We start from the raw sequence: 17,139 nt of genomic DNA, 5'->3' as shown, positions 1-17,139 counted from the left end.
GAAGACCTGACCCCGTCGGGTTAGAGCCTAAAACAAATACAGGATCCAGAGAGTAAGTCAGAGCCTCCCAATGTAAACACAGTGCTGCTCAGGTCATTACACCAGACTGTTTACCAAGTAAAATCATCATGTTAGATCATCTTAGCTGATCATGTGGAGTCATAGATTTAATTACTGGCTGATAAACTGTGATATTTATTCTGCATTAAATCTATTGTCAGTCTCTGAGAGGATGGTCTGCCACAAGATCTGTCTGAACAGCTGTAGTATCTAGTCCCAGACTAATACTCAGGTGTGATCAGGTTGGACCAGAAGACAAAGGCTGCAGCTGTTTACAGAGCAGGTAGCATCAGTTATTGATTCTGTGTTTTGATTGAGTCATTGATTAAAACTCTCTGTGGTTTCACACCAGGTCGACAGTTGAGAAACAGTGAGGACAAAGATCATGTGTGTTCGGACACGTGGGGCGGGGGTGGGAGGGAGGGAGAGACAGAAAACAGACATTACATTAAACTACACCACACCCCCACCCTCCCCCAAAACTTCATTATTTTCAGAGCTAGAACTTTGTATATTGTACACTGTGGTATTGACTTTTACTTACAGATCAGAGTGGTTGTTCCTCCACTGGTGATATGTTTCATGTCCAGATGTGTCGGATATCCACAGTTAAAGTGTTGGTTCAGTCATCTCACTCTTAACTCAGAGTGATTCTTTATTTCTAACAGCTCACAGGAGAAACATTCATTTAGTCATTTCTCCGACAGTGAAGAAGTTTCATTAATGTTGTCTATCAAGACTTAAATAACTTCAGAAAGTGACTGACTGACTTTGAAACCAGCAGCTTGCATCGTTATTTTATTTCATCGTGTGAACATGTGTTGTGTTTCTGTCTGATGCTCCTGACACCCCATATATTTCTATTATATCAGAACCATATGTTTTGAAATCAGATGTCTATTTATTCAATTGAAAACTAATTTACATTTAGCAGCTCGGTGGCTTCATGGATCAGTGGATTGAGAAAACAAAGATTCTGAATTCTTTATTTTTATTTATTTTTATTTTTTTGTCAATTTGAACATTGAGATCTGTGGGATCATTAAAACACATTGAACAACATTGAAGTCACCACTAATAAACTCCAGTCTACATTTAGATTGTTTTAGAAAATAAAGACAGCATGAAACATCGGATGATCAGTCACTATGACCTTTAACTAAGATTTCTAAACCAAAGAACAAGAGTCAAATGATCAGAGTGTTTGGCAGCTGCTGAGTGAATGAATGTGGCCTTTCATAACTCTGGACTACAGTCATGGCTGTTTAGCACGTCTGCATTCACTCACTGTGTGTGTGTGTGTGTGTGTGTGTGTGTGTGTGTGTGTGTGTGTGTGTGTGTGTGTGTGTGTGTGTGTGCTGGCTGCTTACTCTGCAGGTCTGTCAGAGACCAGGAGACAGGAGGGCTGAAGTTTAACCAACACATTGTAACTCTCTTTATCTCATATCTACAGTAGATCCTTCGGTCCAACACCCCCACCCACCCACCCCCCTCAGTGTGAGACCCCTCCCTCCATTTGCACAGAGAAAAATTAACAGGAAGTTCACTGTTTAAAAACCAGGCAAAGACACACTTGGTTGGTCTGTCAGAGGAAAATGAAGTCTCTTGTTGGTTCAGGTCTGAGACTCATCAGAACTGTTTCATCAGGTTTATCAGAAAACTGATCATTACAACAAAATTCACCTGGAAGACTGGAGCTATAAACCAGGAGAAGGGCAGCACTGCTGCCTCCAAGACCCTAACCTTTAACTCTAACCCAGGTCCTAACCTAAACCTAAGAGCGAACCGCTGAGCTCAATAATCATCAGATGACATCAGAAATCTTACAGTCCCAGATTCAATCTCTTGTTGTCTTCTGAAGGTGGTGAAGATTTCCAGAGATAGATAAAGACAAAATTCAGCCCACTGTTTTGAAGTTTTCACTGTTGAAGATTTACTTTTGTTCTTATGGTGAGACAGAGCAGATTAATCATTAATCAAGAAAATAATCAGAAGGTTAATGGATGATGGAAATAATCTTCAGCCCTGAAACAACAGTTAAAGTGACTATAAAAGGTCTTCACATCCCTGCTAAATGCCAGGTTTCTGTGATGTAAAATAATGAGACAAAAATAAATTATTAACCTTTAACCATTAAAAGTAAAATAATGTAGCATGCACACTCTTTTAACTGGGGATGTGGCTGTGTTCAGAATTAACCAATCACATTCAAACAATTAAAGTGACTCTTAAAACCAAAACCAAGAGCTTGGGAGACATCCTCACAGTCTGACAGATCTGGAGCTTTTACAATGAAGAGTCCAGATGAACTCCTACACAAAAAGACTGAATACTGTCATAAAATCGAAGGGTGCTTCAACAGGGTCTTAGTTTAAGAGTGTGAATATTTATACAACCATGTTATTGTGAGTTTCTTGTTTTGATTTTTCCCTCCCTACACTCAAAAAATTGTTGGATGAACATAATTTCATTATGCCATTTCATTGATAGTGTTACAAACATAAATCTTATTGTTTCAATTAGTGTTGTCTACATAGATAGTACCCTTAAGCATTCATTAAAAATAAATGACCAAAGTTCCACTAAACTACAGAACAAAAGAGCATCCAAAACATCTTAACATTTTATTTAATATTTTGCTTTAACACACATACTCATTTTTAACATCTCATGCCATACATTCCTTCAGTTCAGTTAGCACTGACACACACAGGCCTCAGTTTTCAGCAATGTCCCCTAAGAATGCACACCAACATGTAACTTCACTGTTCTGAAGGGTGGATGAACAATCTCAGCACCATCACATACAAGTCACGGAAAAGATAAGAAAAAAGGCATTAGGCAATGATAAAAGGTATCAACCTAATAAATTTTAACAACAACATTTAACAAAAAACATTGCATTTCAGCTAATTCATTAAACCTCAATGATCCAAATACACATCTGTACATGTGATAAACAATGATAATGATAAACTTACCATGTAGTGGAAGGGTGGGCGGGGAGTGCACAAAAATCTGAAAACATGGGGACACTGCGTTAGTTTGTGATGTATTTCTGGGAAGAAGAAAAGGGAAAAAATGTTTTAAAATGGTTCAATGGAAGTAATATTTATCTTGTTACATAAATAAATATTACAATAACTACAATTACATTCACTAAGCATATGACTGTTCCACAACTGGAATGTAGCATGATCCAAGAGCAGAAACACAACATGCAATATTCCACCTAATTAAAAAGATTGTGATTTCAAAGAAGGACCTGAACAATTAAGGCCAAATACTTATAAGATCCTAAAAAAAATTACTGATGTGATGCTACAGTGGCAGGGAAAAGTACTTGCTACAATTTTACACAACAGTTTTATCTTGCCTCTTTGTAATACAGTGCATACCAGTCTGCAGTAAATTAGAAAAGCTAATTTAGTTTGCTTGTCTCAATCAAGATAACATAGCTGCTTAACTGTTTTCATAGCATCATATTTTCCTATAATATTTCGTTTATTGGTCTATGATGTTTTGTACATGTGGAGAAAGTCAAGTCTGCGAGGCAGAAAGTTTTTCAGTCTTTTGCTAGTCTCTTCAGAATTGCAGCTCCGACCTAGCAGCTTCAGCGATCTTGTACCAGAAGTTGATAGACCACTGTCATAAAATCATTGTTTTGCTTCATACCAGGTTAATAATTCATCCTGGTTTCATTATTTTACATAACAAAACCCCATGTACATAAATCATCTATCTGTGCAAAGCATGGACTGATTCAATGTAAAATTAAAGCTGCAACAAGCGTTGAACGGGCCCTCGCACCCCGCGCCCATCGGGGGACCAGCGGCTGCGGGGTCCCCGCAGGTCGTACGACATGGTTCTGTGACTGTGTGAGTGCCACACACAGAATGAATGAGTCAGAAGTCCCTTAATGCCCCCATCAGGTGGCACTATGACTATACCTGAATATTGGCATGTAGATGTTTACAGGCCATGACAGCAAGAAAATGTGAAGTTTGGGGCTGACTGGACAGTGCATGCAGGAGTTACAACGACTTCCTCTTTAATGGCGAAGCATCAAAATTCGCCATGGCAACACAGCAAGGGCATCCCATGAAGACTCACAGTTTTCACAATATAGCACTATTATGATTTTAATGCTTGTCTGACCACCTTTGATGTGAATCACATGAACCTACTTCGATAAAACACATCATTTCCTGTTTCCAATAGGTGGTGCTATGATTATATCTGTATCTTTGAATGTAAAAGTATGCATGATAGGGATGCACTGATACCACATTTTTCAATCCAATTACAAGTACTTACAGTTGAGTACTGAATACTGAATACCAATATGAGTACTTATTGGTGTTATTACACTTCACTTCACTTTACTTGAAAACGTGTTTTATTTTCATCAGATATTGTTTAGTTCTCTGGCTGTAAGAAATTGCTGTGACTGACCCTAACCCTCTTTGAATTCGGCGTTGTGTTGGTTTTTTAGATGTTTTATCAAAGTGCATGTGTTGAAAGTACTCGCTTTCGTCCCTCCTTTTGACAACTTTGCAGAACATAATTTACAGTCCACTTTACTTTTGTCGCCATCATCCATTTTGAAATACCTCCACACCACCGACATTGCTCCTCCTTGCTCTCAATTAGCCCCTGACTGCCCAACTGAATGTCACACTGCCGTAAAGTGGTATCGGGTGTTGTGGTATCGGGACACTTTTATGAATACGAATACAGGAACAGGGTATCGGACAGATACTGTTGCTGATGCTGGTATCGGTATCGGTGTATCCCTAATGCATGACTTACATCAACTTCCTGCTTAATGGCAAGGCATCGAAATTCACCACGGCGCAACAGACACCCCCTGTAACGGAACATCAGAATTTTCACAGTAAGGCATCATGAAGTCCTTAAGGCTATCTTGACCAAGTCTAAAGTGGATCACATTAACGGGCTAGTAACAGGACGTCAAAGTCTAAAACATGTAATTTCCTGTGTCCAGTAGGTGGCGCTATAATTTTTTGTGAATATTGACATGTGGGTGTGTTCATGTCAGGACCCTCATCATCACTCTTAAAATCGGGGCTGATTGAACAAAGCATATCCGAGTTACAGCAACTTAAACGCAACTCCCTGTTTCATGGCGAGGCATTGAAATTTGAGGTGCCGCCATGGCCACATCCATTCAACATGAGCAAAATCTTTTGATAACCTTTAATCACAAAGGCCTTGAGAGTATCCTGACCAAGTCTGAGGTCGATATGATAAAATCTGTACAAGAAGTTCGATCAAATACAATGTCCCCAAATGGCGAAAAATAATGAAAATTTGTGCAATAAAGTCAAAATGGCCAACTTCCTGTAGGTTTGAGGCCATGATGTCAAGAGATGTTTTGGTGCGTCTCGGCATTTTACATATTATGAAACTTCGCTGCACCACCACAGACACGCCCTTCAACGGAACATCAAAATCTTCACAATAAGGCACCATGAAGGCTTTCCTGACCAAGTCTGAAGTGGATTACATCAACCTGCTAGTAGCAGAACGTGTAAGTCTAAAACATGTCATTTCCTGTGGCCAATAGGTGGCGCTATAACTTTTTGTGAATATTGACATGTGGGTGTGTTCATGTCAGGACCCTCACCATCACTATGAAATTTGGGACTGTTTGAATAAAGTATGGCTGAATTACAGCAACTGAAACACAATTTCCTGTTTCATGGCGAGGCAAGGCCTCAAGAGTATCCTGACCAAGTCTGAGGTCGATATGATAAAATCTGTAAGAGGAGTTCAAATACATCGTCCCCAAATTCCAAAAATGGCGAAAAATGAGCAAAATTTTCAAATTAAAACCAAAATGGCCAACTTCCTGTAGGTTTGAGGCCATGATGTCAAGAGACTTTTGGTGTGTCTCGGATTGTTACATCATGCCTCCGAATTTCGTTCACCTCGGACAAACTAAACCCAATAGCAAGGGGGGTCTAAAAATTTCCGGGGGGCGCTATGGCAATGAAGGAGACCCCTATCAAATGTAAATTTTCACCAGTTCTGATGCGTGTGCAAAGTTTCGTGAGTTTTTGAACATGTTTAGGCCCTCAAAAAGACGATTGTATCGTCACGAGAATAATAATAATAATAATAACCGCTACGATTACACGCTAGTGCTCGGGCCCTAATAATACACCCCACCCACGTTACAAAAGTAGGCTCTCAAAAACATACAAAGATGTGGATCCAATATGTGACAGGTGTCACCATGCACTAGCTGGCCATGCCCATGTGTTCTGGTCCTGTCCCACTCTACAAGGCTACTGGGAGGAAAGTTTCCGATCATTGTCAAAGATTACAGGCAAATTGATTGAGCCTAATGCCATAACTTCATTGTTTGGTGTAATTCCACGTACAATATCTCTTTGTTCCGTGGAGACAGCGTTTATAGCCTTTGTTACCCTTATCGCTGGACGGTTGATACTGCTCAGGTGGAAATCTACAACTCCCCCCACACATCCACTGTGGATAAAAGTTGTTCTTAGTCTTACTAAACTAGAAAGAATTAGGTACAAAATCAAAGGCTTGTTGAGGAAATTTAGAAAGATATGGGACCCTTTCTTTAAGCATGTACAAGAGCTAGATCTCCAGGAGAGCCCTGACTAATGCGAGAATAGGATATGACATGCCACAGACCGACCAAATATTATTATTGTTTCTATTCTTTTTATTTATTGAATTATTTATTTATTCATTCTTCGATTTTGTAATTATTCTGTCTTGATTTTCCCTTGGTTTTGCTTTGTTTATTTTTTTTCTGCCCAGTTCTTTCTTTATTATCATTGTAGTGGTTGAACTGTATTGTTACTTGTTTCTTTTAATTTGATTGTTGTTTTTGCTTATTGTCTAAAAAAAAGTTGAAAATATTATTAAACAGACTTGGGAAAAGACTTGTAGACTTTTTATACCCACTGTACATTGTGGAGGATTTACAGAACATCGTAGTATTTTAATAATAATCTGCTGATAAAACCAAATGGTGAAGTATGGTAAAGTACAGGGAAAGTTGTCCGTGAGGAAAGAGAAAAATCTCCAAACAAAATAAATGTAACTTGTCATCCAGCTGTGTGCAGGAGCTGGAGGTTGGGGGGTTCGTGTGAACTCCGGGTCTTGATCCGCTTCCGTTTGCTCGTATTTCCGGGTTGTGGCTCCACGGTGGTTTTCGTTGTGTTTGTGCACCGGTGGTGAAACTTGCATCAGCCGGTGGCTCCATGATCTGGAGGAACGAATACACCAGTATGGACAGAAGCTGACCGTTAGACCCGGAGGACGGTGGATCAGGATTCTGTCAGACCCGGTGGTCAGCGGAGGTGTTCAGGTGTTTGAGAGGGAACAAAGTACAAGGTCCGGTCTGATATGAGCTGTGAGCGGCTGTAGACTCAGCACCTCACTCCACCTCCTCACATCCACTACACGAGCCTGTGAGTCTCTCAGAGTTTGTCAGTGTGATTTTCCTCTGAAGATGTCGTGTCTGTTACTGGCAGTCGTCCGGAGGTGAGTTTTAATTCAATCCGCGTTGTAGCTTCGTCAACATTTAACATGGTTCGATGCCTAAAGTAAACAGGGTGAAATTTTTTTCCTTTCGTGTAACATCTGACAGTCAGGTTTGTCTGTTTCGCTGGCACTAAGAGAGTAAATATATGTTGTAAACTCACAGAAGTGTACTGTGGCCATTCAAGATCAACCGTACAGTGATGTTATTTGAAACCTGTTTTCTGAAGAGGAAACACTTTGTCAGGCCCAGTTAGCACTTTATGTGTCGATACAGTTAGAATGAGATGTGACCTGAGGCGTCAGTTAATATTCTTTTATTGTCAGTGATTTGAAGCAACAGTTGCTACAGAAGGTCTGTTGTTATGAAATCCTTGTCAGCAGCAGCGAAACTTGTCGGACTTGATCTCAGACTGACCTCAGATCAGATCACACTGTCCATGTCTTTATATGTTAAATAGCTCATAACAGTAGTATGTGATTTTAAAGATCGGTGACCCCCAATCCTCACCCATCACCCACCCATCACACAGGGACCGTGGAGAAAAAGCTCTCTCTCTCTCTCTCTCTCTCTCTCTCTCTCTCTCTCTCTCTCATACACACACACACACACACACACACACACACACACACACACACACAAACATATAGTAAGTGAGGCAGTGAGTTTGTGTCAGCAGGTCCATGTTCCTCTGCACCATGTTTGCATTTCTGCTTCACAGATTGTTAATGACTGGAGTCATCACTGCTCTGTTTACCTGACTTTCCTGGAGTATGTTCTGTGTGTACTCACTGTTCCCTGTGTGAGGCTGATGTATGCAGCACGTGTGCAGTTCTAAGTGATATTTCAGCTTGTCTCTGCTCTGTAGAGACTGTAGACTCTGCACATTGTGGACTCTGTAGACTCTGCCCTACAGAGGCTGTTGACCAGGAATGGGGCCGTATGGGGGAAGTGTAGGCGTGTCGGTGCTTGAGGATTGGCTCGTTGATTTGGAGGTGTGTTTGGAGGACAACTTGTTCAACTGGAAGTTAGAGACAGCCTGGGGAATGGAGACCATTTCAGGCTTATCTGTTTCCTGACATTCCTCGCTGATCTGGATAATGTCCCTCATTTTAAAATGAACTTCTTAAGCAGCGAGCAATGTTCTCTGTGTCAGGTTTCTGTAAAGCTGATGTCTCAGTTAGTTGCTGCTACATGAGTGAAGTGGAGGCATGCCCGTGTTGATCAGGTGTGGGGGATGGGGTGAGGAATGGCGAGGCAGAGACAAAAGCATGGGGGATGAATGACTGTGGGAGAAACTGGGAGCAAAGGTCATCAGAGTCTGTTCAGGATCTCTGAAAGATTCAGCTTTTTTAATGCAAAGAAGGAACAGAGGAGCTAATCACCTCCGCCTGCTTCTCTCTTCAGCACATGAACAAACCTTCTGTTAATTAATGTCAAATTGAATCCAGTTTATCTCCTTCCCTAATCCTAATCACACTGCAGATAATGTTCAGCACCAGTCGAATGGTTAGAATAATCAGTGTCATGACAGAGTGGATGATCAGGAACTAATTGATTTAGTGTGAGCAGGGACTATGGAGCTTATTGAAGGAGACTGGCTCATGTCACACAGTGTCTTTATTTTCTGGTGTTGTCTGAGCAGCTGTGATAGGACAGCTCTGTTAGTTCTTCTTCAGCTGATTATTTTACAGAATATTCCCTGTGAACAGAAATGTTTCTTTAAACCACTGAAGACACATCTGAATTTCCCTCCAGTTCCATCATGTGGCTGACGTTTGTTGTTTTGAGTAAAACGTATCGATGAATGTTAGATGGGCTGTGATCAGACCTTCATGCTCCTCTCAGGATGAACTGTGACAATCTCGGTGACCCTCTTTTCCTCCAGCTCCACCCTCAGGTCACATTTTAATGTGGCCAGTAGTCTGCTTTATGAACAAATACCTGGAGCTCTAATGAGTTACATCTGGTGTACTCTGTTTACTGATAATAATAAAATGTTAGTGTTGCTAACACACAAAACTCATGGTGAACATTGTCTGTCTGAGTCCTGTCGTCCAGTAAAAGACCAACATCTGAAACTGGTGTACATATCAGAAACTCTCTGTGTGTGAAAATCCAAATCACATGTCACTTTGGTCCAGACAGACAGTTTTTATTATATATATTTATATATTAGGATCAGATTTATTGGTGCTTCTTCCTAAACTACTGCCATCAACAAAGTGTTTGGGAAATCCAAATTAAATAATCCAAAGATTATAAAATAAATTCAGCTGGTGTCTGTGACTGTGCGTCGACTTGGCCTTTTCAGAACAGCAGGACTGTTTATGATAAATTGCTCTTGCATCATTGGTTAAACACGTGATCACCTGTGCAGAGGACGTTTGAACCTGATCTCAGCTCTTTATCTCTGTCAAGTTACCTCTTATCTTCTCTCACTTGCTGCTGCTTGTGCCCTTTGTATGAGATGATCAGGTGTGTGTGTGTGTCTGTGTGTTGGGAGCTGTGAGTCTGCACATCACGTCTGCCTCTCTGTCTTTGAATCAACAGTCAAAGCAGAAGAGTGTGATTTGTCAAATAAGTATCTGATTTCTGACTGGAGGGAGAACGTGAGTCAGTTTATTGTTGAAACTAGTTTTAGAGCAGTTCAGTTAAAATGTGTATTTACAATTCCTCTAGGCTCTGCCCTAAACCAGAACCCATAACCCCAACCTAGAGGTTTTGTCAGACAGAAAAAAACCCAAAAAACCAAAACAAAGCACACAGAAATACACACATCTTTTTCCTTTTGTCAGACCAGGACACACACAGACACAGGCCTTTTACCAGGTTGTGTGGCTGCATTCCTCTCAGCGGCTCATATGTGTGAATATCATGCTGCTAATAAACAATAGGCCCGCCCGTCTGCATTTCCTGACTGTGGGAATGTCAGCATCAGAAGTGATGGAGGGAGACCAGGCAGCAGCTTACTTATTCTCCTGTTTGGATGTTTCTCTTACCAGAGTCATGATCCATCCAGTAATGTGTAGCTGTGAAGCGACTAACAGTGTCAGATTCCTGTCTCTTACAGACACAGTGGTGTTGGGGCGAGTGTTGGGGTTCGATCCCTGGCCTCCATCCCCTTGCTGCCTCCGGCCGTGGCTGAGTTTGTGAAGGGAGCGGTCGAGGAGTGTAAGCCCTCCGGTGTACATGTGGTCACGGGGACGCCGGAGGAAACAGCCAACATCCTGGCAGGTCTGGAGAAGGAGGGGATGGTCAAGAAGCTTCCCCAATATGACAACTGGTAAAAACAATGCATACAAATACTTATATGCATGCATTCTGTGCTGTTTCACTCTTTTTCTGCATCACACTGATTTTTTTCTCTGTTGGCAGTTGGTTGGCTCGTACAGACCCAAAGGATGTAGCCCGGGTGGAGAGCAAGACCGTGATTGTGACCAAGAACCAGAGGGACACCATCCCCATCCCTGCTGGAGGGGTAAAGAGCCAGCTGGGCAGCTGGATGAGTGAGTCTGACTGGCAGAAAGCCAGAGAGGAGCGTTTCCCTGGCTGCATGGCAGGTATGTCCCTGGATGGAAATAAAATGTATCTCCCTTGTTGTCAGGAGATCAATGTCTTTTACTTCCCTCTGTAAAAATGAAGGAGAATAAAATAGATGCTTTAAAGACTAACTTCAGTTCAGGCTGCTTGGACGCAGCCTGGACTGAAGTTAGTCCAGGCCATAAGTGTTTGAGTCACCACAAATTTCACAGAACTCTGTTGAACTTCTGCTGAGTTTTCTTTCAGACAGACAAAAGTTATATTTCCTGTGAGAAGACTTTGTGTGAATCCCTGAAATCAAACAAAAGTCTTCACCGGCTTTGTTGTTGTATTGCTGCACTTTACATGAAACACATCAGGAACATGTATCATCTGTGTCTTCAATCAGGGATCTATCCAAGCTTCATGATGCTACTATGGTCAAATATTCCACCAAGACCCCTCCAGCCTAATATCAACTAATTTCTTGCCTGTAGTGGAAATATACTGTGCATTAAAGTGTCTTTACTGTGCAGGTCGAACCATGTATGTGATTCCCTTCAGTATGGGTCCTGTAGGCTCCACTCTGAGTAAATATGGTGTCCAGGTACAGACTCTGCTCCTCTCAATCCATGATACACAGAAATAAGCATATAGCACAGCAGTAAGCCTTCTGTGTTGTACCTAGCATTGCTTTGTCTCGCTTTAATTTGTCATGCTAAATGTTTTGCTGTCCTTCCAGGTGACGGACTCTCCATACGTTGTGGCCAGTATGGGGATCATGACTCGTATGGGGACCCCTGTCCTGAAGAAACTGGCTGAAGGAGTGGAGTTTGTCCGCTGTCAGCACTCATTGGGACGACCTTTACCACTCAAAGGTTCAGATTTCAAGAGCTGGACACAAATTCACTGTTTTCTGTTAATTTTAGATGATTTTACAGATTCCTTTTCCTCCTGTTACTCTCCAGCTCCTCTGGTCAACTCATGGCCATGTAACCCAGACAAGGTGCTGATATCTCACCTGCCGGACACCAGGCAGATTCTGTCCTTTGGCAGTGGCTATGGAGGAAACTCTCTCCTGGGGAAGAAGTGCTTCGCCCTGCGTATCGCCTCCCGCATTGCCAAGGACGAGGGCTGGCTGGCAGAGCACATGCTGGTGAGGATGAAGGATGTCATGTTGAGAATATCTTACATTCACGGATGTATATGATGTTTATATGTATTATGTATTATGTGTTTTTATTTTTATTTTTTCTTATTATAGGTTATGACATAATTGTTGTCTTGTCATGAAGACACTGAAGCAAATTCCTAACAACTAAGTTGTATGGCAATAAAGTATTGAATCTTGAATCTTCAGTCTTAAGGCTGGGCTGATTCACTTAGCTGTAGCCTGCTGTTTAATTCTGATGCTGTAAAACATGTTTATCAGTTATGGTTTTAAAAACAGAACTGACTTAAATGTTTTAGTTTTGATGACTTGTGTTTAAATAATGATTAAAATTATATGTCTGTGTTGTAGCAGTTTATGTTGTCATAAAATAATTGGTCCTTATGAGATAATTTATGGAAATGAATATAAAAATTCAAGTCCTCAGTGGAAATTACTCTATGTACCAGCCAAGAATTTTCAAATGTTAACATAAATCCTGGGATGGGATTTTGGTTTAGATCATACTCAGATCTTTGTCTGCAGTATTCAAATGTGACTGAAGTTACGTTTTCTGATGGACCAACAGGATTCCAGTGGTTTCACAGTGTCGGGTTGAGTCTCAGATGCCAGGGGATCTGAGATGAAAATTAGCTATTGACAAAGTACCTTCTCAAAAACATCTCAAATAGCAAATAATGAGGCAGGGGAAAACCGGGTCAAAAGTAACACGGGACAAAAGTAACAACTCAATTTTCTCTGAGCCCAAACAAGTGTGAAATGTCTGACTGTGTCAACACAAGACTTACTAGGAAATGCAAAGTGTCTTTTACAATGACGTTTATCTGAAGTGTTACTTTCGACCCGGTTCTCCCCTATTGTATCTTACTACCATGATGTTCTTTTAGTGCCTGTGTGATGGCTATGCACAACAGGTTGAGTAACAATTATAGCATGATTTGTCCTTTGATTGATTTTGATTGACTCTTCTTCTCAGATCCTAGGTATCACCAACCCTCAGGGAGTGAAGCGTTACGTCGCAGCCGCCTTCCCCAGTGCCTGTGGTAAAACCAACTTGGCCATGATGAAACCAGCTCTGCCAGGCTGGAAGGTAGAGTGTGTGGGAGACGACATTGCGTGGATGAAGTTTGACAGCCAAGGTGAGAAGGAAGAGCTCAAGTGCAAAGACTCGCTCTGTTTCTCCAGTGACCTAGTAAATGTTTAATGTCAACTCCATGACATATCTGTCTGTAGGTAAACTGAGGGCAATCAACCCAGAGAACGGTTTCTTTGGCGTGGCTCCAGGCACCTCAAACAGGACCAACCCCTACGCCATGGCCACCATTGCCAAAAACACCATGTTCACCAACGTCGGTGAGACCAGTGATGGAGGAGTGTGGTGGGAAGGACTTGACCCCCCTGCAGCCAGCGTCACCCTCACAGACTGGCACGGCAAAACCTGGAAGCCAGGTAACAGAGTGAATCAAGCCTCAGTGTCCTGCTCGTATCAGTTTTACTGATGTCAGTGATGTCAGTGGTGGCTTGAATCATGTGTTTGTGTCAAAGAGATCACCCCACCAGTTCAGATTATTGACAGATTATCTGCAGACCAAAGAAACTCACTGTGATATCACACAGAGCAGATATGGTTCAACTCTACAGCCATTGTGTAAACAGTGTCATCTAGTGGTTTGCCAAAGAAACATCATGTTTAAAAGTGGAGTGACCTAAAGATCAGACTCAGTTTGCACCATGATATTCAGATGTTTACAAAGTTCTTGACCAAATTACTGTGTCATTAAATAACACAAATAACAATGAAGATGTCTTTGTAAACAGGAAGCTCGACTCCTTGTGCCCACCCCAACTCCCGCTTCTGTGCCCCGGCAGCTCAGTGTCCCATCATTGACTCCCAGTGGGAGAGCGAGGAGGGGGTTCCCATCGATGCCATTATCTTTGGTGGAAGAAGGCCAGAGGGTTGGTTCCACTTTTAAATAACATTTTAACATTGAGATTTTTTGATTTTTGCCTTTATTTCATAGAGATACAGACAGGGTACACGTGGGGTGCAGGGGATGGGAGGTGGATATTCTGGGTGCTTAACTTAACCACCAGGCCAGCAAGCTACCTTAACAGTCACAGTGTTTATTAGCCCTCTGTGGTGTGACTGACACAGGAGTAAGTACACTGAACAAAAATTTAAATGGCAACCAGTAATTAAGCAGTGCTGAGGTCACAGGATTTCAATTAGCTGCATATGACAGTAAGTAAAACACAAGTAGCTGTGCATTAAATATGATAAAATGTTGGTGTTATCAGGAGTCCCTCTGGTCTACGAGTCTTTCAACTGGCAACATGGAGTCTTTGTTGGAGCAGCAATGAGGTCTGAGGCCACAGCAGCTGCTGAGCATAAAGGTACAGGGACATGTGATATTCCTCTGGTTTGAGCTCTTGTAAATGTAAATTTATTCATACTGATTTACAGCTCTGAGAAAAGACTGCTGTGTTTTAGGGTTGACTGTCTTTTTATAATGACTAATTTTTAAAAATTGTGTCATGACCTGTAATATATCAGACTTTACAGAGTTATGATAATTTGATTATGAGGAAGTTGATTCTTACCATTACTAAACCAATTTAAACCAAAGTGTTTAATGTTGTCCTTCAGGTAAGGTGATTATGCACGATCCCTTCGCCATGCGGCCGTTCTTTGGCTATAACTTTGGCGACTACCTTGCTCACTGGCTGAGCATGGAGAGCCGAAAGGCCCCCACTCAGCTGCCCAAGATCTTCCACGTCAACTGGTTCAGAAAGGACGCCACCACCGGTGCCTTCCTCTGGCCTGGCTTTGGTGAAAACGCCCGTGTGCTGGAGTGGATCTTTAAGCGCTGCAGCCGGGAGAGGGAGGATGAGGCAGCCAAAAAGAGCATTATCGGCTGGCTGCCAGAAGATGGCACTATCAACACTAAAGGCCTCAGTGGCAAGGTGGACATGGGTGCCTTATTTGACGTGCCCACAACTTTCTGGCAGAAGGAGACCAAAGAGTTGAGAGCCTATTTCACTCAGCAAGTTGGAGGTGATCTGCCTGCTCAGGTGGAGGCTGAGCTGAAGGCTTTGGAGAACAGAGTGCACAATCCTTACTGACCTCATGAAGGTGGTGGTAGTCCCTAATGACACAGGATCAGATCATTAGGGTGCAGTCAGAGTCACTGACCAGGTGTACATACACAGAGATTATTAACATATAAACATAGTGTGGGTCACATCACTGTGGCAGAGAAACATCCTACTTGTCCTTTACTTTTTTCAACACAGGATATTTACTGAAATACAAAAACAAAAAAAAAAATATATGTTGGTAGTTTGTAAAAGACAGAATGTTATTATTATAGTATTATATTGAGATACTTCTTTTAAAAAAAGCAATATTCAGGCCAATGTTTAAATTTCTCTGTGCATGAAAACACAGTCAGTGACTCTGTCATCAGTTAGGAATGAAACTTAAGAGAATTCAGGGAGAAGTTAATCTACAATACATTACCTACCTGTTGGACGTCACACTAATGCTGCAACACTGACAGATTGGTGCTGGGTTAGTGGTGCCAGGGAGGTTTGATTCAACATGAAGATTAGATTTCTGTAAAGCTAATCTAATGCAACTCTCTCCACTCACCAAACCTGTCATGTAGCACAATCATTGTGGCCTTATAGTGCCTTTTGAGACAATTAACAATACAGTCCAGGCTGCTAATGTTTACAGGCTGAAGCACAAAGATCATTTTAGACAAAACTAGTAGATAAAGTTTTAACATTTTTACTTATCAGGAGATTTTAATATACTTTAGTCTCATGAAATGTGCTTTATTTTAAATTCAACTTGATGTTAAGATAAAACTTTTATTCCATTAACTTCTCACACACTGTAAGAGATTTCCAGTGGGTCTGAGGATTAATATGGATCTTTCATCTTGCGTTTTGTAATGTTTGTGATGAAATTCTTTGATTTCAGGTGATGTTTACACACAGTATGTGAAATGTTGGCCCAATAAATGCGACTGAGATCATTAGCCCTCTGTGGCATGAATTTTTATTTTCAGTTTAGCAACTTAATTAGGTCAATTCAGTAAAATGAGAAAAACCACAGGCCTCTGGACACAGATATGGAAACTATAGTCAGAAAATAAGGTCAAAGATGATAATCGGGTTCATGAACTTTATTACAGGATAGTACTGTGATAAAATCAACTTCAAACATTAAAACGTAAGGCTTAAGGGCAATAGTTTGAGTCACAGACTTCTACTAAATATAAATATTATCACCATGTAGTGACTCCAAACATAGAAACCTGTCAGAGCTGCTGAAAATGATCCGAGTCATGATTCCTTTTATTCTTGAAAAACAATGAACACGTCATCTTTAAATTAAAACATAACTGATCCAGTTTTTTAATTGTAATAATGAGCTTTATGAAACTACATAGAAACTCCATAGTGTAGAGCTTCTGTTGTAAAACACTCCATGGTGAGTGAGTAGCTTATCTGAAACCAGACTTTCTAACCACTGAAACCTTTGAAGTCTGCAGTATGTGTAGGTGAGAAATGAGGCTGAATAAAGTGTATGAGTATGCTATTAACCAGTGATGCTGCTTCTTCCGTAGAGGGACAGGGACATTGAGATAAACAGTGCAGTGCTGTGTATTATAAACATCTGCAGTGACAATTGTTATCTTTAGCTTTTGAGACCTTTTTTTGAAAAAGTCATTGATGTATCCACTCTGGTGGACAGCATACATTCAATTTTGAGTAATGACTAATAATAAAAAAATAATTGTTTATTATTATTCTTACTGTATTATTAAGA

At 41.2% G+C, this 17,139-nt stretch overlaps 1 protein-coding gene across 1 annotated transcript; it reads left to right on the top strand.

Annotated features, from left to right (window-relative positions):
• Nucleotides 1-7,253: 7,253 nt before the first annotated feature.
• Nucleotides 7,254-16,345, top strand: pck2 (phosphoenolpyruvate carboxykinase 2 (mitochondrial)). Its single transcript, XM_018698146.2, has 11 exons — nt 7,254-7,608; nt 10,680-10,892; nt 10,985-11,169; nt 11,665-11,735; nt 11,871-12,006; nt 12,097-12,284; nt 13,276-13,438; nt 13,533-13,748; nt 14,118-14,255; nt 14,598-14,693; nt 14,947-16,345. Exons 1-11 carry the CDS (start codon nt 7,577-7,579, stop codon nt 15,420-15,422), a joined length of 1,914 nt encoding a protein of 637 aa, XP_018553662.1. The 5' UTR covers nt 7,254-7,576; the 3' UTR covers nt 15,423-16,345.
• Nucleotides 16,346-17,139: the final 794 nt, after the last annotated feature.

This window comes from Lates calcarifer, linkage group LG24, assembly GCF_001640805.2.
Source record: "Lates calcarifer isolate ASB-BC8 linkage group LG24, TLL_Latcal_v3, whole genome shotgun sequence".
Lineage (NCBI taxonomy): Eukaryota > Metazoa > Chordata > Actinopteri > Centropomidae > Lates > Lates calcarifer.
The sequence above is the reverse complement of the archived record's forward strand: the minus strand, read 5'-3'. Positions and strand labels throughout refer to the sequence as shown.

Excerpts from the sequence above, each read along its gene's own strand:
- pck2 (XM_018698146.2), top strand. The coding sequence starts at position 7,577 with ATGTCGTGTCTGTTACTGGCAGTCGTCCGGAG. Across the intron at positions 11,170-11,664 it reads TTTCCCTGGCTGCATGGCAG|GTCGAACCATGTATGTGATT; the intron begins GTATGTCCCTGG and ends TTTACTGTGCAG. Across the intron at positions 12,285-13,275 it reads GGCTGGCAGAGCACATGCTG|ATCCTAGGTATCACCAACCC; the intron begins GTGAGGATGAAG and ends TCTTCTTCTCAG.